Source organism: Plutella xylostella, chromosome 9 (assembly GCF_932276165.1).
Source record: "Plutella xylostella chromosome 9, ilPluXylo3.1, whole genome shotgun sequence".
Lineage (NCBI taxonomy): Eukaryota > Metazoa > Arthropoda > Insecta > Lepidoptera > Plutellidae > Plutella > Plutella xylostella.
The window spans coordinates 6,664,872-6,690,734 of NC_063989.1; the positions used below are offsets into that span (position 1 = coordinate 6,664,872).

Genomic DNA, 25,863 nt, shown 5'->3' on the forward strand with positions numbered 1-25,863 from the left:
AGCAGCGGCAGCAGCTGCAGAGCCCGCTGGACTACGCCTCGCCCTACCACCCGGAGTTCGGGAGCAGGTAACTATACTGTAGTATACACTGTACTGTAACTGCAGGAGTCGCAAGAGTCGTCAGTGTCGTACGTGAACTCGATGGGGGGCACGCCCTACTCGCAGCAGCGGCAGCAGCTGCAGAGCCCGCTGGACTACGCCTCGCCCTACCACCCGGAGTTCGGGAGCAGGTAACTATACTGTAGTATACACTGTACTGTAACTGCAGGAGTCGCAAGAGTCGTCAGTGTCGTACGTGAACTCGATGGGGGGCACGCCCTACTCGCAGCAGCGGCAGCAGCTGCAGAGCCCGCTGGACTACGCCTCGCCCTACCACCCGGAGTTCGGGAGCAGGTAACTATACTGTAGTATACACTGTACTGTAACTGCAGGAGTCGCAAGAGTATTAAGTAACTATACTGTACACTTTTTTTTCTTATCGGGTTGGCGAAGACACATAAGCTAGACTAGCGTTTCTCACCGTGGTGAAAGGATTGGCCAGTCAGATAAGCGTGAGTCGCGGGGGCGGGGACACCGAGTTATATGTCAATCGACGAGGATCATTGTGTACATTCCCGTTTATTAGCGAGTCGATAACAAATACACTAGAGTTTGTGACCGTAGTGACAATAACACCATAGCAAATTTGCTGACTGCCACAGATTGTTGTAGCACCATGAAATCTATTATATTTTACCTAATATTATTAGTTATATGTATAATCGTGTTGACATTCTTTCACATTCTCTTTTCCCCACAGCAGCAACTCTCAGCTGAGCCCGGCGTTCTCCGAGGGCGGCGGCGGGTCGTGGCCCGGCGGGGACGCGCCCGCGCCCGCGCCGCCGCCCTCCTACAACCAGCGCTCCGCCGACAAGATGAAGGCCGACGAGAGTGAGTACCACCCTGTAGTCACTGCACTAGTAGTCTCAGTAGTCATTCTCAAGTAGCACCCTACAGTTACGACATTAGTAAGCTATCATATCAGTAGCAACTCTCAACTGGTCCTGTGTTCTGCCGACAAGATGAACGCTGACGAGAGTGAGAGTACCACCCTGTCACCGCACTATAGGTATTTGGTAAAATATAGCAAGAAACATGTGACAGCTGCCATACATTTCATTTTTTACTTGTTCATTTTCATGGAAAACTTTATTTAGCGTGCATAAAGATCTGTCGTTCAAACGTCATATAGCAAGAAACATGTGACAGCTGCCATACATTTCATTTTTTACTTGTTCATTTTCATGGAAAACTTTATTTAGCGTGCATAAAGATCTGTCGTTCAAACGTCATCTCGGACTATTTATAAAGTATAGATAACAAGAACTCCCAAACATAAATCTGCCATGTTTCGCCATAGTTTTAAATATCTCTCGAGCGACATATATAACAATCTCCCACCGCCTATCCGAGGTCTGAAAACAATTAATTCTTTTAAGTATCGTTTTAAGTCGTATTTATTAGCAATGCAAAAATCTATTTTATAAAATTGCACTTACCACGACCTTATCCTCAGTGCGTAAGGTAGGATTTCCATTGTTCCTGGATCTGCTTGAACACGGCGATGGCATGTGCAATAATATATACAAACTATTGGTTTTATTTATGTATTTGTATAATAAATACTGTCTCCATAGGTAGTCTGTAAATTAAAAATATATTTATATGTTATTTCATTCTTAGGTACACACACACACACACTTTCTAGCATATTACACTCACGCGTGTTTTGAAACTATACAAGGCCAGAACGCAGAGGTTGGGACTGCTCGCGTATATTTTCAAATTAAAATGGTGCCATGATTTACTTGAAAGTATACAAGGCCATTACGCACTAATCGCGTATATTTTCAAGTAAGTTAGGCCAAAATTATGGCTTGAAAATATACTGCAGCAGTTACCACTGCGTACTAATCGTGTATATTTTCAAGTGCCAAGCGGCAATGCGAGCACTTGAAACTATACATGATTAGTTACCAGGTAGCCATTTTAAATTGTTGCTCTCTCTTTCTTTCATGCGGAATAGTAATAAGTCTATTGCTTTCTAAACATTGCATCATCATTCCGCACTTGGCATTGTTTTCGTAACGTGTTTTTTGTCATCGTACAGTTAAAAAGTAAATTGATTTAAATTAAACTGTAGAACTGTTGTAAATAGTAAAAATTATCTCAGAAGACGGGTGTAGAACAATTCATGAAAGACAGTTACGGTGAATTCAAAACTTGATGAAAAATATGTCTGTAATAATAAGTCTATAGGGTAATACCTACTACACTCACGAGCAATGAATAAGTTCAAGTAGCAAAAAGTCAACACCAAATGACCCCAATTTTTAAAACATTTAATTTAGAATTTGATCAAAATTTACGTTTTTAGTTGGTTATCATAATATTTTGATGCCCTGTTAAATGTAGGTAGGTACTTTACTTTATATTGCCGACGGCTCCTCCGTTCTCCGTTCAGGAGCTATCGTCACTGGATTTTTTTTATTGCTCGTGAGTGTAGTAGGTATTACTCTTAATTCATATAAATAATAAGATGGGTATTAGTATTCTAACTTGCAAATATGATTGCTAAAAATATCAATTTATCAATCATATTAGACCTTGATCATCTTTATTTATTAACATTCTATAGGTATGACAGGCAGAACAAGTAAATTGTAGTCATGTACACTTACCGAGATTGTTAAGTAAATCAGAATCAGCATGTAGGTATAATTTATATATATGCGACAAGTACGCCAATCAAGCAATGTGCGTAATAGCAATGTATATTTTCAAGAACGATTCCGTAAATCTCAACTTGAAAGTATACGCGATTAGTACGCACAAATCGTGTATATTTTCAAGTTAAATATTATTATTTTTCACTTGAAAATATACAGTGCTAGTACACTATGGGTGCGTTCTGGCCTTGTATAGTTTCAAAACACGCTACACTCACACATAGGCATACTATACTATACTCACTAACTCACATTTTAATTTCACACTAGGTACACAATATGTATGTATTTGTTTAAACTAAGTAGGTAGGTATATAGCAAAGTGGTTTAGTCCTATAAGATATTATCTGTCACACACTCACCATTAATAATGCATCACAGGTTACTGTCAAGTCAAGTTTTGTTTTTTTTTAATTATTCTGTTTCTATTTTGTTATATCTATTTGGCACCTGTGCGCGTGCGACGAGCGCAGCTGGGTGGGCCTCTCTGCCCTGGCGGTGCGAAATCCCGTTTTCAGGAGTACACGTGATCACGCTGCGGCGGTGTCCTTCGAGTTCCTCTAAGGCACAGCAATAGCTGAGTGGATGTGCCTTTTTGACACGCAGCATATTGTCCATTGTTTTGTACTGGTACACTCTATTTTTACAATATATATATTTTTTTGTTTGATTTAATTATTACTTAAGTTCTTTATATATACTTAGCTGTTTTTGAAAGTTACTGTATTTTTCTTTTTTCTTTTTTTTGCTGTGTGTCAAATAAATGATTTCTATTCTTATTCTATAAGCTGATGATGGCCGCTTTGACAGGAAATTAGATTCACTATATGATCTATAATATTATTAATTTAATTTCTTTGTACTCCATCTACATACAGAGTTTTTGTCACTTCATGAATAAATGCGTAAGAAATAAAAATAAAATTTTACTCTCAGAACCTCGCCCATCAATGTTTATAAGGAGCAAGGATTATGTCAAAATATAAACTGTTTATAATATAGTTTCATCTTTTCTATAGGTTTAGGCTCGGCAGCCACAATATCGGCCGTGCTGTACGCGAACACAAACCACCCAGAATGGAAGACCGAATTCCCCAACTGGGTCGACCGATGCAAGCAAATACTCAAGAAGTGGCGCGCCCTGCCTGCGGAGCAAAAAGCACCTTATTTACAGCAGGCTAGGGACAACCGCAGCGCGATAAGAATGCGGAAAGCCCAACAGGTATGTTGCGGGTGTGTCGTTTACATGTGGTGTGTGCTAACAAATCTCACTTACCACCGTGTTTATTTCAAATGTGTGATCTAAGCGCCTTTATAGAAGGCTGTTCCCTTAACAACGACGGTGTGAATGGGTTAGCTCGTTTATGCCGACGTTTTCAGAGTGTGTTGTGATATTTCTCTTCTCTTTTCTTTCGACTAACTTCTTGATTTTTAGCTTCTCACTATGTTCTCACAATACACAGAAATAAATACCCTGCCTTGCAGTTTATGATTTCGATAGTATTAGAGGAGGTCTATGTCTAGCAGACATGGATTGTAGACGATGATATACGTCTGGCATAATAATAAATGTGTAGGGAAATATCACAAGGTACCCCATTCACTAGATTGATTGACACGAGTGCTGTAGATTCTCTCGCTTTCGTCCCGAGTGTAGCGAGTCACGGGTTTAATGTAAATACAACACTATGTCACACGTATAGCACTGCTTTTGCTTTGTGATCGTTTTCAACATCAGTCAATTGTTCAATTCAACGCATCTAGAGGTTTTTGTGGCGAAAATACGTCGGGCTGTATCAAAGCGAAAGGATCTATTCTGCAACCTCCGAAGGTACTTTAAGCTCTGGTGATTAATCCAATGGATTCCATGTGTGTTCTTCCTCATTCATAATCATCTTTTCACTGTCATTTTCATTCACTCACATCACATATGGCCATCGTCATGTTCATCCTGCATATACATATTTCAAGGGATTCATTACAGTAGTTGAGTTTATACAAAAATACAGTTATAAGCACTGAAAATGGAGATTATAGTAGAAAGTAGGTTTTACTTAAACCTCCTCTAAACATCGACCGTTATGATAAATAACGGATACATAATTAAATTATCATATAGGTATAGTGTAAAACAGTTTATGAAAAGATGTAAAAACATCTCAACAAAACATTCTAAAAGTACACACAAACAAAAACAATGAGTCACACTGGCCGCATACAATATTCACCAACGAGGCCACACACATACCAGCCGCATACAAAACTCATGAACAAGGCCGCATACCATTGGTCAACCAACGCACCAATCACGTGCCAACGGCCACAGTGTACCCTTCTAATCTGGCCAATGCCGCAGACGCCGCTGCCAGCGCCCGCGCGCGAGTCGCCGCCGCCGCCTGCCCCGGTGCGCGCCCCCAACGTCACGGTGACGGCTGGCGGGCTCCTCGAGGCGGACGCCCACATCCGCGTGCTCACCCCGTCAGAGATCATGCGCACTCTGCCGCCGCTGCTCACGGTACCGCGCTAAGCCTCGCATACGCACTAGGGTTCATACTTACACATTACACACTCGTCATTGAAAAAGAAAAAACATTTGGTTTCAAAAATACTTACACATAACACACGGATCGTCTATAAAAGACGTGTATACGTGTGTAAAAAATACCTAGAATTACGAGTTTATAAGCGATGACATGTTTCATTACAGAAAGTGATTAGACTTTCAAGCGTCTTAGTAGGATTCGATATGGTAGACGTGATTTGGGATTCATAAAATGACCATTACAATAAAATGGTTGGGAAATTTATAATATCATCTGAATTAGATTTAATTTTCAATCTACACATACGGCATCCGCAAAAGTTTGAATTGTACATAAGATTTCTTGTTTGAAATACTGAAAAATATATATACATGTACACATATTTCGCACAAGACATTCATCTAAACAACCTCTAAAACACACACGTGAACACACTACAGACCTAATCAACACACAGTGACACAAACCAGTGTGTATGCGAGTTTGATATCGTGGCATTGTTGGGTGATCCGCGACTGCACCCGCGATCCTTCGCACTCCCACATCTAATTTAACTATTCAAAATTGTCATCATCACCCAACAAATCTTTTTTGGCTGTCAATTCAATGGCGTTGTAAGCAGTGTGATTATGTTTTTTTATTTTCTTTAAAGCTTTGTTTTAAATTGAGAACATCCCTATTCCCTATCCTTGATCCGCCTCTTGGAGTCGAGTCCTCTGTTTCCGTAATGTTGACGTATTTTTTTTAATTTTTCGCTTCGCCTCTGTAGTTTGTTGGCTTAACATTTGGGCGCCGGTGGATGGTCGATGTGCTAACACTATTAACACACGGTTTATGTATTTCAGTTGCGAAGTATTGCTGATGTGTATAGCTTTTGATATTGGTCGGATTTTATCTGTAAGTTGTACTCTTGTAGAGTATTTGGTACTTCGATCTCATTATTGTAACTTTCGTACATTGTATTAATATACTTAATTGTAATAAATAACATATCTATGTATATTTTCGTATTAGGATGAAAATTACCAATAAGTAGCCGAAGTATTGTAATAACAAGTTGTCTAGATTTGCAATAATGGTAATTGTCACGTTATAGTGGTTGTATTAATTTGAACTATCATAACCAAAGCATGATTAATGAAATTAAAATATTGTAAAAATACTTGAAAGTTCTTTTTCACAAATTAGATAATATGTCGAATAGTTATTTATAACAATAAATACTGACACGAATTGTAGGACTAATAATGTAATACTCGTAATATATTTTGAAATAGGTTTTTCCGAAATAATTATCTTGCGTAGTTAGAACTGTATTGCGTATCTTTTCAATAGTAAGTAACAGTTAGACGAAAGCAGAAATCATTTGGTGAAGGAAGACATAACATGCAATCATCTGACTGTTACAATGCATGCATATTGCATGTTCATTGCCCGAATGTGGTCTTTATTTTTCAAAAAGACTGCATTTCAAGCAAAAATCTGTTTCAGATAGATTCGGTTACACTGGTACTTTGATTCTTACATTTCTTATTCAGAATTCACTAGAATTTCTTCATTCTTCAAGAGCCTAATTAACAAGAATATATTTTCAAATTCATTAATAATAAATGATTAAAGTATAACAAAACATCAAGAGCTTCAAATAAAATGCGAATGCAATGAAAAGCAATCCAAACTCTTCTTAACCCTTAATAAGGCAAAGGGAAAATCTTGAGTTACGGGCTTAAAGCAACCACCAGTGCAACCGAATCTATCCCACCCCCCAACCCACACTAACAGCCCCCCTCGCAACAGGAACAAGAGCGGGCGTGCGGGCAGCAACGCAGCGCGCGCGAGGCCGAACAGGAGCGGCAGTGGAAGCAGCTGCAGCAGATGCGGCAGCAGCAGACGCAGCAGCAGCACCAGATTATACATGACCAGAGGATACAAGGTGAGATGGGGTTTTGATTGTTTTTATTTTGGTTTTTCAGGGTGCCAGCTCGTATCAGAGGTCGGCAATCATTACTTGTCTTCAGAGGACCGAATGGTGTAGTGTATAGTGAATCTTCGAAGGTGGCGAGTTCCATTCGTGGCCGGGGCAGATATTTGCTTAAAGACAGATATTTGCTCCCTTTATGTAGCGTGTAATCTATTTTCCTTAACGACGCAACAGAATTCGCAGCTATGAAACATTGTCGTTGTCAAGTTACGGGTGGCTTACAGCAAGGATTTTGAATTTTAGACCAATTGGGACTATCTATATAAATATTGCATTGATGATCAATTATTTGAATTAATGTCCAACACAAAATTATAATGATAAATGTGTTTATTTGAAACACAAAATAACCCCTTATGTACTAATGTAACTTACAATCCCAATCCACTGCCTGCCACTCATTAATTCTTAATCTCTGCACAAAAACCCATAACCTCACCACAACATAACAAACTCTTCCAAGAAACTTACACAACGAGTTGTCCCGCCCTCTCAATAGCGTTGGTGTCGCCCCCAGCGCTGCAGCGCTTGCGCGCGCCGGACGGCAGCGAAGTCACTCCCGTCCCTACACCAGATGCGGCGCCGCGAAGCGCTTTCCCTGCGCAGCGCTTTCCGCTGCATTACGGGGCCAATGAGGACATCAGGCAGCTGAGGGATTTGCTGCAGAGGCACCCGGATAAGATGTGGCCGCCACGTAAGTACCGCTATTTGAGTATAATCGTCAGGATAGGTTCCTGTGTAGATGACTGATCCTGATGAGTTTTTCCACTGTGGCCTAAGTTTGGCTAACAGGACATTATTATAACACGGTAACTGTGAATGTTTCTGGCTATCGGAGTACCCTAAAAACCTTAAAAGTGAAGGTGTAATGCTCTATCCCCTGGATTACCAAAAAGAGTCATGGATACAGCCGAAATCGTTTAACTTCACATTTTTGTAATTATGAAAACAGTCAGACAGAATACCTAAATAATGTAAAACTTAGTAATGTAACAGTGCTTGCGTGGACAAAACAACCCAACTTATAAAACGCGTAACGAGATACATGTGAAACACGACACCTCTCTCACCTTATAGATTTTTCCACCAATCAGGTGCATCATATAACTATAACTAATACCTTTTTCCACCAATCAGGTGCGTCAGAAGACGGGCAAGTGCCTAGCGGCATGGAGGGGCAGCAGTTCCGACACCCGCTGCCGGTGGGCGTCGGCGCGCGCCCTAGACTGCCGCTGCAGACTGGGCCACAGGGGCAGCAGAGTGAGTAACTGTTATATTTATCTACATACCGAAGCGGGTGATTCGCCCAGTTTTAGGTACTCTTGCTTGAGAAGCGGGCGCTTACCCGACTGAGCTACCACTACGTACCTAATGTATGCCGCCATCAACGGAATCAACACAACGTAGCATTTATTCGTGTATATGCTGTTGGCAATAAGAAAACATCTATATCACATAACTCAGAAACAAAAACCCCGCTTTGTGTATTTGGTAATCAACTGTGGCGTTAGTAGTGAAATTTCTAATTCGTGTGTTTTTACGTTCACAGTTTTAATGCAACACCGCCTAGTGTCGCCAGAGAACAGTCAGATGCAACAGAATATTCAGATGCAGCAACAACAACAACAACAACAGCAGCAACAACAACAACACATGCAGGAACAAAAACCAAACATTATTGGACAACAACACCAACAACAAAATGGTAAGAATTTATATGTTATTTTTTATCTAGATTTACATCTGACCTACCATTGACTGTATGTATAATCAACTGACCTCCAAAATCGTTCTACAAGATGATTAAAGATGTATCAACCTTGTTTTTAATTTGGAGCATATCATTGTAAGCCGTACACCAACCTTGCATTTTCACCATGCTCTTGCATATGCTTTTCATAGCGTACTGAGAGGGATGCGGCTTTACAATACAATACAATATAACTTTATTGAACAAAACACACAACATACATTAAATAACAAAAGGAGTAAGCACAATAGGCGGCCTTATTGCTAAAAGCGATCTCTTCTCGGCTTTACATATTTTATTCAACTAATATCTTGGTCATACTCATGAGAAAGACCATATTATGACTAATTAATGTTTCAATCGATCTTAAAATACATATTTAATTAAGAAATACTTACATTTTAAATTTTATTTCAGCTCAAACGGAGCCTAAACAAGAAGGTGGCAATCAAGACCAAGGTCATGATGAAATGGACATGGGAGACATGGACAAACTGGAACAAGACACCGGAAACATCGGCGAGGTATACTCTAGAATACAGACAATAGCTTAAATAAATCGGCCTTTCGGACTTATTGCAGGGCAGCTTTATGATGGATACTTTTATTTCCGCCGTTGTTTGTCTACTTTCGTAATATTACATGATTATCTAGCCTTGCAGAGTCATAATCCATCTGAATAATAGTATATTGAAATAATGATCTAGTGAATGACCGGCTAATATTTTTCTGCGTGGATATTATTAAATGGCTTGAGAGACTTACCTTACGAACAGAAGACCTAAGGACGAAAATAAACACCTAAGGAAAACTCGTCGGCTCAATCCACTATTACAATAACTAACCTCCCTTTTCATCCCAGGTGGGAGACATCCTAACCGGCCTCGGCGGCGAAGACGACGAAGAACTCCTAGAGTCGCTCACAGCAGAAATCGGCGAAGAATTCAACATCCTCGAGTACGCGGACCCCGAGCTGGCGTCTCTGAACGACGCCGAGCACATACTGGACGGGCTGGAGCTGGCTGAGGACGGCATGGCGGATAGACACGCTAAGCGGGAGCCACCGTGAGTGTTGTTTACTAGGCTATAGGTGCAGAAGGGCGAGCACGGGGTGCAATTAAGACGTGGCTAAAATTTTCCGTCGCGCTCGCTCTTGAGGCTGTGCGATTTGAATAAGTGCGATGCAAACTAGACACGCTAAGAGGTAGCCGCCGTGAGTGATGTTTAGTTGAATAATTTGTTGTCTGTTCTGTTTTTGATAAGAAGGCTATAGGTGCAGGTAGTCGCTCTTTGCTTGGCACTATGTTCGTCTCTCTGACGTCCATATAGCAGGATATCGCTTCGTTGTACTGTTAGACACGCTAAGAGGGAGCCACCGTGAGTGATATGTTTACTAGGCTATAGGTGCTGGTAGCTACTAGAGTCTCTCACAGCGAAGGTAGGGGAAGAGTTCAACATCCTCGAGTATGCGGACCCCGAGCTGGCGTCTCTGAACGACGCCGAGTACATACTGGACGGGCTGGAGCTGGCTGAGGACGGCATGGCGGATAGACACGCTAAACGGGAGCCACCGTGAGTGTTGTTTACTAGACTATAGGTGCAGGGTATCTAGTACGGGTTTGGTAATTTACGTAAACGAAAAAGGTTTTAGTTGTCTTCTGTCATCTGCATATATAATCTGTCAAAAGTTTCATGATAGTTTCCGCTAGAGGCGCCACTTTGTATGCGAATAACCGTAAACCTTTATAGTTTTCGACAAACTATCAAACCTGTACTAGACGTACAGGTAGCTACTAGAGTCCCTCACAGCAGAGATAGGAGAAGAGTTCAACATCCTCGAGTATGCGGACCCCGAGCTGGCGTCTCTGAACGACGGAGAGCACATACTGGACGGGCTGGAGCTGGCTGAGGACGGCATGGCGGATAGACACGCTAAGAGGGAGCCACCGTGAGTGTTGTTGGTTAAATAATTTGTGGCACCTGTCTAAGGTACTATAATGAACTATAGGCTATAGGTGCAGGTTACTGAGCGCTATGTTCGTCTCTCTGCCCTCTATATCTAACAGGATACCGCTTCAGTGAAACCCCCAGTATAATTCTCTGGCCGACTTTCCAGCGATAAGCTAATGCAACCATCAGTTTCCACATTGCTATAGGTACCATTGAACACTGTATTTTCTCTCTGAGGAATGTCCGGCTAGTAAATATGCACGTTAAAAGTGGATAAAAATTACATAATACTTTCCAATGAATTCAGCAACTAAACATATTCTTCTGCCAACAGAGAGGACTCAGACCAGAAGCAAGACAACAAGCTCAACAGCGAGCTACAAAAGGCAGTCAAGAACATAGAGAACAAGACAGAGATGGACTCGGAGCTGACAGTGAAGAGCGAGGGAGACAAGGAGCCGGGGCCGGGACAGATGTTCCGAGAACCCGTGCAGAGGCTGATTGCGCACTCGCAGATTATGCAGGTTTGTGTGACAGCGATGGAACTTTTTTTTATTTAGATGTCAATGTACTGTTAATTTGCCTTTTATAAATAAATGTGATGCAAGAATTTTCAGAATGTATAAAAGTGACCAAATTGTAATTTTGTAACATAAAAAAAAACATTAACATAACCCTGAAATATTATGGCAAATAAACGCTTCACTTTTGGATGAGAAACAAAGGTCCGTTAGCTTATAGTTAGCTTCATAAGTAGCTATTAATACACTTTTGTTCCTTATATGTAACAATGTTAAAATTAATGAATAAGTGGATAGTGAGTTTGACAAGGAACAATAGTATTAACCAACTTATGAAGCTCACTATACGTACGTGGCCAAACGCGCCCATAGACTTAAGCTTACAAAATATAACAAAATCCCTCACACCCAACAGCAACAAATGCAAGCCGTCAAATCGGAAGTGAAGCTCGAGGGCGAGGATCAAAAACCCGAGGGCGAGTGGCGCGCGGCGCCGGCGCAGCGCACCGTGTTCGGACAGATGTTCGCCAACCAGCCGCCGCGCATGCTGCACCAGCAGATCAACTTGCAGGTATAGTGGAGAAAGAGGGTATGGGTATTTTGTATCTCTTATCGCTATTATTCAAAGTGACGATGACGACCGTGACTACTATGCCGAAGGTTCTGGATTCATTCCCCGGCCGGGGCTGATGCGTGTTAATATGATGTGTATTTACTTATTTATCTGTAGATATATCAGCTGTCCGCCTATCTCATCTTATTTTACATTTGTCCCGACTTCAACCAGTAAACTAGTGTGTATACAGGGGAGGATAATGCCAAAGTTACCCAAAGTGGATGTGTGCTACAAGAAATTATCAACTGATTTTAAATTTCGCATATTGCAGGGAGTGCCTCAACGACCGACCCAGTTCAGCCAGGGACCACAAGTGTTGTCACAACAAGTTGTACAAAGACCACAAGTCCAGTTCACGGGAGGACAGCAACATGCTATGCACTTTGCTCAGGTAAATATTGTACGTTTTGGATATGACATTTTTAAGTTTTAGAAATTCAATTAGCCAGCTCCATCGTTATTTGATAACACTTGTTTTTCAGTTTGTCAAGACCAAGAAAAGCCGTTCTTGATCTTCCATTCTTCCTTTCCCGAATTTTTTCACTACTATTTTGTTGTATTTTAAAAGCTATATATTTATTATACCTTACAGGGAGTACATTCTTTTCTTCCCGTTTTTTTTACCACTATTTTGTCGTATTTCAAACGCAACATAATGCCTTACAGGGAGCCAACGTGCAGAACCAACCCGGCGTCCAAACCACAGTGAACACCCAGAGCATAGTCAACGCTATGACGGCACAAGTGAAGGCGGCGTTCGCGGCGGGACGCAGCATCGCGCCCGGCACGCGCCTCGTGGGCGCCGACGGGGCCGTGGGCGTCGTGCGCCACGACCGCTCCGTGGCGCTGGCCACCCTGCCGCACATAGGTACCGTCACCCTACTGCACATAGTCCCCAAGAAATATATCTGGAATGTCACATCGCCCAGAAAAGGGGGAGGGGTGAATGTACTGCTATGTCGGAGTGACGTCGAGTAGTTGTTTACGCGTCACAAAGAAGAACATACTCGATTTTCCAAGATGTATATTTCCCTTTAGCTCCTGGGAAGTACTTAAGTATCCAAACACTGTCATCTCATATATGAAACAAACATCGACACTACATTTAGAAGACTAAAAACATTTATTTAGTTTAGTGCATTTACTCACCTAGTTTTACATCATTGCAGCGACAGTAAACGTGGGCGTGTCTCGGCCGCCGCCGCCGCCCCCGTACCCCGGCACGCTGCGACAGCCGCAGCCGCCGCCGCCCCCGTACCCGCAGCAGGTAATGACGACAGTTTCACTATCACTTGTACACTCCTTGGTACAGGGTTTGTGGGCTATTGTGGATGGGCCTCATGATCAATAATTTATGTCAAATAAAAACTATTACTTATGCATTGTCAATCGTATAAAGAAGTTTATCAATTCACAGTTGCCTATAAACCCTTTGTAACTGAAAATAATTATGTAAAGATAAAATTCGTCCCTATTCAATAATTTTCATACTACTACTCATTGTGTGGGACATAAAGAATAAGCAAGTCTCTTTATATCTTACATCTTATTGAATGATACTTACCCATAAATTATACTAATGATGAACATAAAATATTAATACATTTTGGAGGATTTTTGGATATTATGTCGTCGCATGCAGTATTTTTTGTGTTTCAAAAGAATTTGCCTTAACAAGATGAATTCTCCGCTTTATTAAAGTGTAGGCTGTGTTGAATGGGTTCATATTTATATAAAATCATTTCTGATAAAGGATACATACAATAAGTATGTGATATAACGTCACAAACTATGTTTGCAAGAATTGAATATGAGCCCAACAAAATGATGTTTAAATATCGCTTCAATATTTTATCTCAAATATGTGATGTTGATGATATCACGATCATATCCAAAGCAATATTAATTTATCTATATCATCATCGGTGGTGGACCAAACATTGTGTACACGAGACATCCAATTACAAATTGTCATAAAGACAAGCTCAGAAAGACTAATATTGCATGGGTATCATAGTTGTTTCCTATTGGTGTACATGGATTATTGGGCTTTACAAATCTCTAAAAAAAATATTTTAAAAAATACCCATAAGACACACAATGGAATATATTTTAAGCCATAAAATCCATGTGCACCAAGCAGCCATATTGTCGAATGTAAAGCGTCGTACAGACAGAGATGTTGCATGGCCGGTGTATTGACATAACGTATTGGCGTGGGCAGGTGCCCTTTGAAGCGGAGTGGCACGAGTGGGCTCGCCGGCCGCTGCTGATGCAGGTCAGTGCCAATGTGCACACACCCTTACCTCACCCTCGACCTCCTTCGTACCTTGTCTCGACCTTGAACTCCTTGGTTCCTTATTCTTGATGTTGAAGACTCCTTGGTCGAAACCTTTTCTGAAGTTTATGTTTATTCTTGCGATGTTCTTTTGTTTTTTTTCTTTCAAATTATTGTTTTTTCTATGAGACGACTGGATTCTATTTTTGAATTGGAACAATACCTAAATCACAGACATTACGGTCGGTCTTCTTACATGCTTGTGAAACTATCCAGTTATATGGAGCTAAATATTACAGTAGGGACCAAACCTTTATCCTATCCTTTCCTGGTCATCCCACAGTCTATCACCGCTATCCACCTTGTCGTATATAAGTTGTTACAAAGCCTGTTCTCAGCTTGCTTGCCGCACGCATGCCTAACTGACTAACCTTTGAAACCTTTTCAGCATCCTTTCTAACACAACTACAATAATAAATACTTACAACTAACATTAATAAGGCGGGATTTTAACTGGCACGTCACAAGATGTTACTGTCATAACGTGGTAACACCGATAAAATTAAAAAGGTGCTCTCTCGGACGGGAAGTAAACATACGTATGTTATACATAAATAATATAATTTAATTTTCTGCAAATAAATTTTAAGTGTATCTCTTCTATCAATATACATATATTATTTTGATTAGTCTATAGTTAAGTCATATACACAAAAATATCAAATATAGTGACGGTTGGTTAAAATCCCGAGATCACCAAAATCACTCTCTGAACAAATAAAGATAATGCATCTTACTGAGTTTGATTTAGGTAATCCTAACTTTAGTACTTACTAAAATGTAACAGACTTAAACCTAAACTCTTGTCTTGTATAAAGAACTGTATTTACTAAGGCGTTAGGAATCATTTCGATCGCCTATCTCATCTTGATGATCGTTCGACTGTTTGGTGGTGGTTACGTTAGTTCATTGGCTTTCTGGTTATAGCTTACAAAGTACCCCCTTTTAAAACACCAAACTTTTTAAAGCATATGTTATACACCTTAAAATTTAAATTAAATCAATCATGTAAAATCTCCCCACTTAAAATAGACGCATTCATTCAGCTAGATACCATAGTCCTTAGTTGTATGTATTACTAGATTTCATAAAATATATCTTTGCACACATTGCAACTATTCCTCCAATATATTTAGAAAAGTTCTATTTAGTCACAAATCTTCTAGCCTTTCTATTAATACCTAAATTGATAGCACTCTCGTAGTTACACATCAAATTAAATTGCAAATAGTCTTGCACAATGTAATTTAGAATACTTCCTTCAAAACTCACCAAGATTGTTAGCTATCACTAAAGCAGTAATAGAAAACAAGTAGTCTTGAATTGCTAAAATTTCTCCAATTTATTTATTTTTCTGAGTTATTTCTTCTTCTGCTCAAGATGAGATTGGGTTATCGTTTTAATTCTCTCTTTTGTTCAATTATCAATCACATTTGAAACATCAAAATATTCAAAGTTAAGATACAATGTAACATTTTAAAATATTGTAAAAATAAAGACCTACCCTTATATTTGATTTTAAAAGTTCAATTAAAATGTAAACTTAATCAAGGTCGTCTAAAACCGACAAACATGTCAACGGTGGCGGGCTAGAGAGAGAGACGAAACGCATAACGAGACGTGACCGACCATTTAACCGTCAGAACGTAAACCAGGAGCAACCGTTGCTTCTGGAGGAACTGCTGGAGCAGGAGAAGCGGGAACAAGAGCGGGACGGGGGCGTGGCCGAGTGGAGCGTGGCGCCGGCCGCCGCGCCGCCCGCCGTGCCGCTGTACGGGGGGGTGCCGCCGCCCGCGCCCCCCCCGCCCGACCGCGCCGACCCCGACCCCCGCCCCCGACACCTCTACGAGGCCTGGCTCAAGCAGAACAGCGCCTTCACCACCGACCAACTCCGCTACTACGAGGCCGAAGTCCAAAAACTCCGCAAGATACGCAAGGTGAGCCCGTAGCGCTTCCGTGTTCGTGAGCTTATAGCCTGTAGTTTGATGTTCACAGGTGTGTTAACGGGAGACCCGTGACTAACATTCAGGGCTAGTGACTAACCTCTCAGCTGTCTCTCGATCACTTTTGCTGAGTGCGTGGCGTGTGTTTGCAGTCGCTGAACAGCAAGCAGCGGCAGTTGCGCAAGTCGGGCAACGAGTTGTCTGCGGTTGACGCGACCGAGCTGCGCCGCGTCGCCACGGAGCAACAAGCCCTGCAGAAGCATCTGGAGAGCGCCAGGAAGCAGGCCAGGCAGCATAGCATGCTTATGCAGGTAATTTATTGACTATACTACTTGCAATAAACATAGAATCATTCACAGATTGTTTTCGGATTGTCTTATAACTTGTTATGTATGATTCGTATCTAATTATCATTAGCGATTATCTCACTATCTAATTCACTCGTATATCTCACAGGAATACGAGACAAAGCAGCGGCAAAGCAATCCTCAACTGGCCCAGCAGACTGTCATCAACCAACAGCAAATACAAACCAACCAACAGGGCCAGATATTTGCACAGAACCAATCCATGAGCCAGCAGCAACAAATGCAACAGCAAACCATCAACCGACCCATGCAAATCGGCTTGCAGAATACGACCTTACAGCAGCAACAAACCCTTATTAGAACTCAGCAAGTTCTGAATTCTGATGGTCAATTACAGCAGCAGAGAATTGGTTTGGTGACGTCACCGCTAAACGCGCAAGGGAGGATATTACAAGGGAACCGCACACTAGTGATCGAGCAAGCCGGTTCACCTCAACAGCAGTTAGTCAGACAGCTGTCCGGGGTCAGCCAAGAGAGGCCTCAGTCTGTGGGTGGTATGGTGCAGTTCGGGCAGCAGATGGGTGGAGTTAGGAACTCGATGCCGCAGGGTAACAGCCGGCCACCGAGCGCGCGGCCTGCCATGTCGCCTCTACACGTGCAGTCGCCTCACTCGCAGTCTCCACTGCACTCTCTAGCGCCGCAGTCTCCCCTCCACCCGATGCCGTCGCCGATGCAGTCGCCGCTACACTCGCAGCAATCTCCGTTACACCATACGTCGCAGTCTCCTCTTCATCCTTCAACGCAGTCTCCGCTGCATACCCAGCAGTCGCCCCTACACTCGCAACAGTCGCCGCTACATGTGCAACAGACGAGCATGCCGCAGCAATCCCCGATGCATCAACAGTCCCCGATGCATCAACAATCACCGATGCATCAGCAGTCACCGATGCATCAGCAGTCGCCGATGCATCAACAGTCGCCAATGCATCAGCAGTCGCCAATGCACCATCAACAGCAACAGTCTCAAATGCAATCTCAAATGCAGCAGCAGCAATCTCAGATGCAGCAGCAACAATCTCAAATGCAGCAGCAGCAGCAATCTCAGATGCAACAACAACAACAGCAGCAATCTCAGATGCAACAACAACAACAATCTCAAATGCAACAGCAACAACAGTCTCCTATGCATCCGCAGCAGTCACCGATGCACTCTCAACAGTCGCCCATGCATTCTCAACAGTCGCCAATGCACATGCAACAGTCGCCAATGCATACGCAACAGTCGCCGATGCAAAATGCGATGTCGCCGCAACACTTCTTGCAACAGTTGCAGGCTCAGAGGACAAGCCCTCAGCTTCCGACGCCCAGTAGAAGCCCTCAGGTTCGTAACTGTTGTGTTTATGTAATTATAAATATTTCGTTGAATAAGGATCTGATTGTGTATTATGAATTATAAATGTATTGAAAAAGGATTCGATTAATTATATTCTAATATTTTGCTTCTTCCTTTGCAGATATACCAACAGTCACAAATACAAAGCCCAGTGTCGTCACATTCGCCTCAACTTCAGGTATGTTTCTGGTTGTTTGGTTTTCTGTAGTTTACTCATCTCATCTTACTATCAAATTATGATACGCCACTGTCTAGTAATACAAATACATACAGGAAAACATCCTTCATTTATGTGTTAAAATCTAATATGTTAAAATTTTATGCACCAAGACACAACGTCAATCGTTGTGGTAGATAATGCGACTTGAGTGTAATGAATGCAATAATGAATTCCAGAGCGAGTATAACAACGCCCGGTTCCCGCGGCCGCCGCCCGGCTGCTCGCCGCTGCCGTCGCGCTTCGCACGCCCGCCGCACCATCAGCAAGCTTTACAAGGTATGGAAGAATAAATATTGAATGAACTTGAATAAAATCTTAACTTTTGTTTAAAGTGAAACTGCTTGGTAACTTACCTTAGTTAGCACGCATCTCTTCAAGCTGTTAGTAAGGCTAACAAGGTTATAAAGTTAAAAAAGAACTTCTATTCTAGAGTGTTTTTCCTTCAGTCTTGGAGGAGACACATTTTCTCCAGTAAACTTTTTACGGCTTGTGTGTAAAATAAATATAATATATAAGTATGTATTATTTGCTCCAGGAATGCGAGTGGGCGTGCCGTTCGGCGGGCGGCAGACGTCGCCGCTGGGCAGCCCGCAGCCCATGCCCTCGCCGGGGAACCCCGCCAACGAAATGGCTGTAAGTACATACTGTTATATACCTATTCAAAACCCCAAACTCAACTATACAGTTGTGTAATGTCCAAGATGCTGTAGAAAATATCATATTAGTACCCAGCCGTGTACTAAAGGTTGTCTGACAGATCGCTTTTAGTGATAACACGGCCTTTTATACCCTAATGGACAACATTTCAAAAAACTAAAGCTGCTATAAATCGAAAACCATTTCGAGATTTAGCTCTAAAGGCCACAAAAAAAATGTTTTTGTATTTTTTGGATGTATCATTTTCGAGAAAATCATAAAATAGTAAAAAAGTGCTGATGACGTCATGCATCAGGTGCGATGCATTTTGATGATCAAAGCCTATAGATTTAAAAACAAAGTAACTGTCACTTTCATTTTTGATTGATGTTGACGTTTTATCGTAACGTTGTTGTTTATTTGGGTCATTTTCATTAATTCAGTACTGACACTTTCTGACAATTTTTTTTATTTATTATTAAGAGTTGACCTCTATATAATATGTCCCAGAGCATGCCACCGCCTACACAGCTGAAAAAATGCTTCTGCTTATTTTTTTACATGATAAGTACCTACTTTCCATCATCAGAAATATCAAGGTCATTTGAAAATGACCCATTTGTTGGTTGGCATGTAAACAAAGTTTAAATGTCACTTGTCAGTGTCATTTATGTTTTTTTTCGAGACTCAAGCAATAGACAAAAATAAAAATTGAGCCTAATATTTGAAGTCACTTCCGGTTTTAAAATAATTAACTTTAAAGTTAAAAATAACATGCAAAAATTTATGTATATACAAAATAAAAAAATACGGGTCCACTAATTTTCTATAAACTTTCCGAATAACTAATAAAAATATAGGGTAAAGAAAATTAAATGTTGTCCATTAAGTTACAACTTGTTAATTTTATTATTGTTTGTTGGTGTACAAATAAAGTTTATCTATCTATCTAAAGCTACACTATCACAGTAATTAACCTCGCCAACGTTTCTCCACAGCGCCAACAGATGCTCCAACGTCAGCAATACAGCCCGATGGGTGGCGCTCCCTCCTCCCCCTCCGTCTCCCGCTCGCCGCACGTCCCGCGCACGCCCACCCCCTCCGCGTCCCCCGCCGCCTCCCCCGCGCCCGAGCACGGCGGCGGGCACCCCCACGCCGCGCCCTTCCCCCCCGGATACAGATACACCAAGCCGGGGCTGATGGGCGGCGCGCCCGTCTGGCCCAAACCGGATGATCAACGGAGGCATATTAGTAAAGTGTCGATATTGAAACGAACGGCACCGAGGCAAAGGTACCCTGGGAAAACACCACCTAACATGCCCACGGATGAGGAAAGCAGCTCCAGTGAGACTAGAGAGTTTGTGCTGTACGAAGGTGTTGACTATCCTAGTACAGAGGAAGGGTTGAGCTTCAATAGGGACGATGACGATGATATTGAGGAAATTGTTGAAGAGCATCTCGATGATGCAGATATAGTGGTGGTGGAGCCGGGCGCGATATCGCCGCAGGAAAGGATAGCCACGGAAGAAGATTTCGAAGAGCTAATAGATAGTGGCAAGCCGGAAGATGAGGTGGAGGAAGAGACGGCACCGCCGGAGAAAGCCACTCGCACTGAAACCACCACCAAAACCGTAGCCGTCATCAGTCTCTCCACAGCTAAACAATCACCCAACGTACAACAGTACAAACTGGTTAATCCGACACAGACGTCAACTCTGTCAAGATTACCGATGTTAAGTTCGGTCTTATCGCCGCATTCAAACACAAAGATCCTCAACGAAGTGTCACAAGCGACTGTCGCCTCCGTGTCCATCGCCAATCAGACAATTTCCGTGCCGGTGTTGAAGAACTTGGCCGTCCAAAGACCAGGCATGGCTGGGCATAGCGGCGTCAATAAATCGCATATTAAGAAGATGCCCCTGAATATTACTAACTCTCCGATAAGCATCAACATGTCCAGTACAGCGATGTCTAAGCCAATGAGTTCAGTAATTAGTGTGATTTCATCGAATGTCGCTAAGACCGCTAATGCTAACCCCGTCATCACGCTCGCTACGTCAAACACTGCGGGGTCATCCAGGGTGCCAGTGTCCATCCTTACACAACATCAGGTGAAGCAGAAGATTGTGAAAACTATCGAGAAACCTATGGGGCTGTCTCTGTCTAACACCAAGTTGTCCAGTCTGTCTGTCTCTCATGACGTGACGCTGCCGGCCAAGATATTTCAAGATGACGCTGCGTCGCCAGACAGCACCGTTATCCCAGAACAACAAGAAAGAGAATCTCACAACATACAAACTTCGTGTAGTCAAGATATGACCCTGACCACACCCAAGGAACAAAGAAAGGATGTTCTAGACATAGAGTCCGCCATTAGCAAACAGACTGAACTGCCGCCGGCTCTGTGCCTCCCTGACAGGACTCCTCTTCTTTTAGGCAAATCAGACATCAAAAGTCCCGATCCTATACCAGAGACCATACCTGACAATATCATGGAAGGAGATGACGAAGACAAGCCAGAGGATAATATGCACAGCAATTTACTGCTATCGTTCAATAAACCAATCAGTACCGACCCTATACCTCCTGTAAATCCGCCCACCAGTCAGCCGACTCCTGCTCCGAAAGAGGAGGAAAATGACGTCAAGACTATAAAAGCCATCGCAAACCAGACCAAAGAAATGGTTATTGGATCGCACATGCATATAACTACAGACATGGCGCAAGATTCCGTTCAGATATCGATACCGTCACCAACTCCATCCCAAGAAAGATATCTCAATGACATGGCGCAGAGAAACGTGGCCGAAGGTCCGAAGCATGACGAAAGCTTCGAGGATATGCTTTGTTTGCTAGAGAACATAACAGATGATACGAAAACATACGGAATGAAACAACAATTACCTAAACCGGCGCCGACTCAGGCTATACAGCAAAATATTCAGCGGCCTAACATCAATCCGCCGCCCAAGCCTGAGGTTCTGGGCAAAGAAGCCCCTCAAGACCATCCACAACCAAAGCCAACACCACCTGAAAGACTGAATTTGCCATCAGCGTCGATTCCACAACTGTCGCCTTTGTCTCAGCCAGCAGAACTGACCTCAAACATGGCGAACGTGTCCCAACAACTCCGCACCATCATGTCGTCACTCAACACGTCCACCGCGGGCAAAATTGAACAACAAGCCATCGCAGCCGCTCTGAGGAAACCTGACCCGTCCACGCCTACACAAGTCAACTTCGAGAGCTTGCTTCCGTCCTCTAAAGTAGAAATAGCAGCCTCAAGACCGTCACCGATACAAAGAATGGAAAAGCCTATAACTCCACTTTCTACTACTGAAAATGTTCATATGAACGCCGCTCAAGTTATTGGCTCCCGAGTGAATACTCTATCATCCATGGCTCAGACAAGAAAATCACCCTCTCCTATAAATTCGCCAGTTGGCTTCCAATCGCCGTTGATCAAATCACCAGTACAGCAGTCTGGTTTGGTATCAAATCAAGGTTTCAATGATGATTCATCAAATCCGTCGTCAATGGCATCACAAATTATTCAGATGCCAGCACTATCCAAGATACATCAGGCCAATCAAAGCGGAACTACCACCATGATTCACCCTAACAATACCATAACGACCAGCGCCTATCAGAAACCACAAACTACTAGTATTCTTGGTCACACATTACTGCAACCGTCTCGACAAATAAACACCAGCAACATGTCATACAACGCACAGAGTATCAGTTCTAGTCAACCTCCAGCTTTAGTCATGACATCTAGACCGGTGATCAGTAGCAAGGAACCTCCGCCAAACGTCACAGTCAGAAATCATAACATCATGAGTCCCGGTATGAACCCAGTGTCATGCGCCAAACCCACTGGACCTATTAACTTTATAACATCATCAAAGCTATTACACACACAGTTGACTTCTCCACTGAAAAGATCGAAATCAACGGACGAACCTAAAAGTGACGTCGTCGTGGGTCACATTCAGCCGACCAAGAGACATAGCGTCGAGTCTGTCATTGTGAAGTCTGAACCGATGGAGACCGATGACCCTAATACCTCCGGCAACACAGACGGCAGTGGCAACAGACTGGCGCAGTCGCCTGTCGGGCAGCGGCACGACGAGTCGCAGAATGTGTTACTGAAGCAATTATTGCAGACTTGTACTACGGCGTCGGCGACCGTCCCCGCGCGGACCATGCCCATACAACGTACCGCACCCGCCCTCGGGACCATTCCTTCCCTGGAGGCGCAGCTAGCACGGCCCTCTATTCCACCGCCCACCATGACGCTGCAACAGGAAGTCGAGCTGCCCAAGAACTCGCCACGCCTCGTGTCCACACAGAGCAGCATCTCGCAGTACAACCCGCGCCCCATACCCTCGTCTATGACGGTGGTGCCGGCGGCCATGTCGCCCGTCATGCAGACGTCCACGCAGTCGCTGATGGACGTGCGCAAGCCACCGCCGGTCAAGCTGGTGCAGGAGACCGTGCCGCCGCCCGACATGTCCCCGCGCCCGCAGCCCGCGCCCGCCGACCTCCACGCCCTACACGTGCATCACGCCGTCAAGAAGGAGGTCACCCCGCCGCAACAGAGCCCCGTGCATCGACCATTCACGCCCATGGACGTCAAGAAAGAATTACTAGACGAGAGCTCGCAGCAATCTGCTACTTCTGGAGTATCCACCGCGTCTGATCAAGGGAAACTAGACCAACCAATCAAAGAGGAGTATCCCGAAAGTGTCACCGGCATGGATGTCTCGTCAGACATAAACGCGCCCGAAACACCGTCCGAAGCGAAGAAACGCAAGCGCCGCGAGTATCAGCAGAAGAAACGCAAAATGCTAATGAATATGAAAGCGGCCGCAGAGAATAATATCACGGCCACCGCTAAGAAACGGCCCCGCAAAGGGTCTAGGTTTGAGGAGGATTACGATACGTTCATAGATAACCTGATGGCGCAGCTGAGGCTGCTGCCGCCCATGCAGATTCAGGAGCCGGCACTGACCACCAACTTTGCCGTCTGTCCATTATTCGGGTCCGGAGACTTGACCAAGCTAAAGAACAAAGACTATGACATACGCAAAGGCGACCTGACCGGTGAATTCGGTAATGCAAAAATACCGAACGTCGGCGATTACTACAACACGAAACCGTTCGGTGAAGATGAGCCGCTGCCGGAGAAACCGCAAGCATCGACTCAACGAGGGTTCTACGACCAAGAGTTCCAACCGATCACCTTCGAGGAAGACCCGGAGGAGAAGAAACTGGACTTCATCTGCAAGGAGAGAGACACAGACACCCCCGACACGATCGTCAGTTGTTCGAGCCCCGAGTGTCTGGATATCGATCCGCCCAACAGGTTCCCGGGGCTGAAGCTGATCGACGACGAAGAGGATGATGAAGACAGTGACTCGGCGGTGTCGGGCCGCGTGTCGCCCGTCATACCCATCGTCACGCCCATCCCGATCCGGCTCCAACCCGTCACGCTATACAACGAAGACGGCGAAGAACAAAAGGCTCTCGTCAAACTGGAGTCAGAGTCACCAGCCAAGACCGTCGACTCCCCTGGAAGCACGGAAAGCAATGAAAACGTAACAGTCACACTCACATTGACCTCTGGAGCAGCTGAAGACATTTTGGGAGTACTAAAGGAATTAGCCGGTATACTACACATTCCGCCTCCCACTTCCTATCAGATAATCGAGAGGACAGCCACGCCGCCGTCACATAAACTGGGTCTGTACAGATCGAAGGGTAAAGATGGGAAAGAAGGAACACCCATTGATATTCAAAGTATCCTCAATGGTGCTGCGAAATTCTGCCGCCACTGTGATGTGGTAATACTAGACTCGGTAGTAAGGGCTAAAGCTACAGAATTTCCGCTTCTGTCTGCAAATAAAGAAGGAATACTTTGTGATAGTGACTCCGAACTTTACTTCTGTAGCACACAATGCTATGAACGATTCTCCTGGCGCCCAACCAACATCATATTAGATAGCAAATCGAAAGCTACAGTCAAAGAAGCCAAGGCAGAAGTCGAAACCAACATATCTAAGGACCGCGATGACTTCGACACCGCCTCAACTGAAAGCATGGAAACAGACGACTTGGACATCAAACCAGACATCAAAGACGAAAAGATGGATCTGTCATTCATAGACTCGTTAGACAACGACGAACTAATGAAGGAAGTGGGTGATGACGTCAGCGCTCTCGACGAAGACCTGAAAAGCGAAAGCGATGAGAAATCTAACGAACCAGTGGTAAAGGAGAAGTATCGCGGTATTAGATACAAGCTATGGTCGCCCGGTTGCATCGGGCCGCCCGTCAAATACAAGCGTCCGACCGACAGAGAGCTAACAGAACTAGTGTTTAGAACCGGAGTGGCCATCATGCCGGTCACTACGGAAGATTCTAGACGCTGCGAGTTGTGCGGCATACAGGGCGATGGGGTGGCAGACGGGGTTTCTCGACTGTTGAACTGTGACGTCGACCGCTGGGTGCATTTAAACTGTGCTTTGTGGTCTGAAGGGGTATACGAGACTGTAAGCGGGGCCCTGATGAATGTGGAGACGGCTATGGCAGCGGGGTCTACTGCTACTTGCGCCGTGTGTAGGAGGCTCGGGGCCACTGTGAGGTGCTTCAAGGTGCGGTGTGGCAGCGTCTACCATCTTGGATGCGCTGTTAAGGATAACTGCGTCTTTTACAAGAACAAGACTGCGTATTGTGCTTCGCACGCACCTAAGGTCAGTTTCTACTGCTATTTATTGATATTTTATACATTTTAATAAGGTTCTTGGATTTACACATAGTGAAACTTTGTAGTGTTTATACATTTTCATATATTTACCAATAAATAATTAAGTACTTTGATGGCTTTGTAA

General features: G+C 43.5%; 1 protein-coding gene and 1 long non-coding RNA gene across 2 annotated transcripts in view; one reads left to right on the top strand and one right to left on the bottom strand.

Annotated features, from left to right (window-relative positions):
• The window catches only part of LOC105391623, a 56,283-nt gene that overhangs the window by 18,768 nt on the left and 11,652 nt on the right, over positions 1–25,863 (top strand). Inside the window, exons 26-47 of the mRNA XM_048623268.1 lie at positions 800–930; positions 3,788–3,990; positions 7,109–7,244; positions 7,792–7,986; positions 8,430–8,552; positions 8,842–8,997; positions 9,460–9,566; positions 9,905–10,107; positions 10,399–10,419; positions 11,327–11,516; positions 11,929–12,084; positions 12,401–12,520; positions 12,796–12,997; positions 13,299–13,396; positions 14,354–14,407; positions 16,111–16,404; positions 16,563–16,721; positions 16,867–18,099; positions 18,233–18,289; positions 18,508–18,607; positions 18,867–18,964; positions 19,966–25,725. Coding sequence (XP_048479225.1) covers positions 800–930; positions 3,788–3,990; positions 7,109–7,244; positions 7,792–7,986; positions 8,430–8,552; positions 8,842–8,997; positions 9,460–9,566; positions 9,905–10,107; positions 10,399–10,419; positions 11,327–11,516; positions 11,929–12,084; positions 12,401–12,520; positions 12,796–12,997; positions 13,299–13,396; positions 14,354–14,407; positions 16,111–16,404; positions 16,563–16,721; positions 16,867–18,099; positions 18,233–18,289; positions 18,508–18,607; positions 18,867–18,964; positions 19,966–25,725 — 9,796 coding nt within the window. The remainder of the gene's footprint in view (positions 1–799; positions 931–3,787; positions 3,991–7,108; positions 7,245–7,791; positions 7,987–8,429; positions 8,553–8,841; positions 8,998–9,459; positions 9,567–9,904; positions 10,108–10,398; positions 10,420–11,326; positions 11,517–11,928; positions 12,085–12,400; positions 12,521–12,795; positions 12,998–13,298; positions 13,397–14,353; positions 14,408–16,110; positions 16,405–16,562; positions 16,722–16,866; positions 18,100–18,232; positions 18,290–18,507; positions 18,608–18,866; positions 18,965–19,965; positions 25,726–25,863) is intronic.
• Positions 1,368–3,303, bottom strand: LOC125489015. The gene is made up of 3 exons (XR_007266667.1): positions 3,131–3,303; positions 1,539–1,681; positions 1,368–1,454 (listed from the first exon to the last, which is right to left on the bottom strand). It is a non-coding gene; the product is annotated as an uncharacterized LOC125489015 (long non-coding RNA).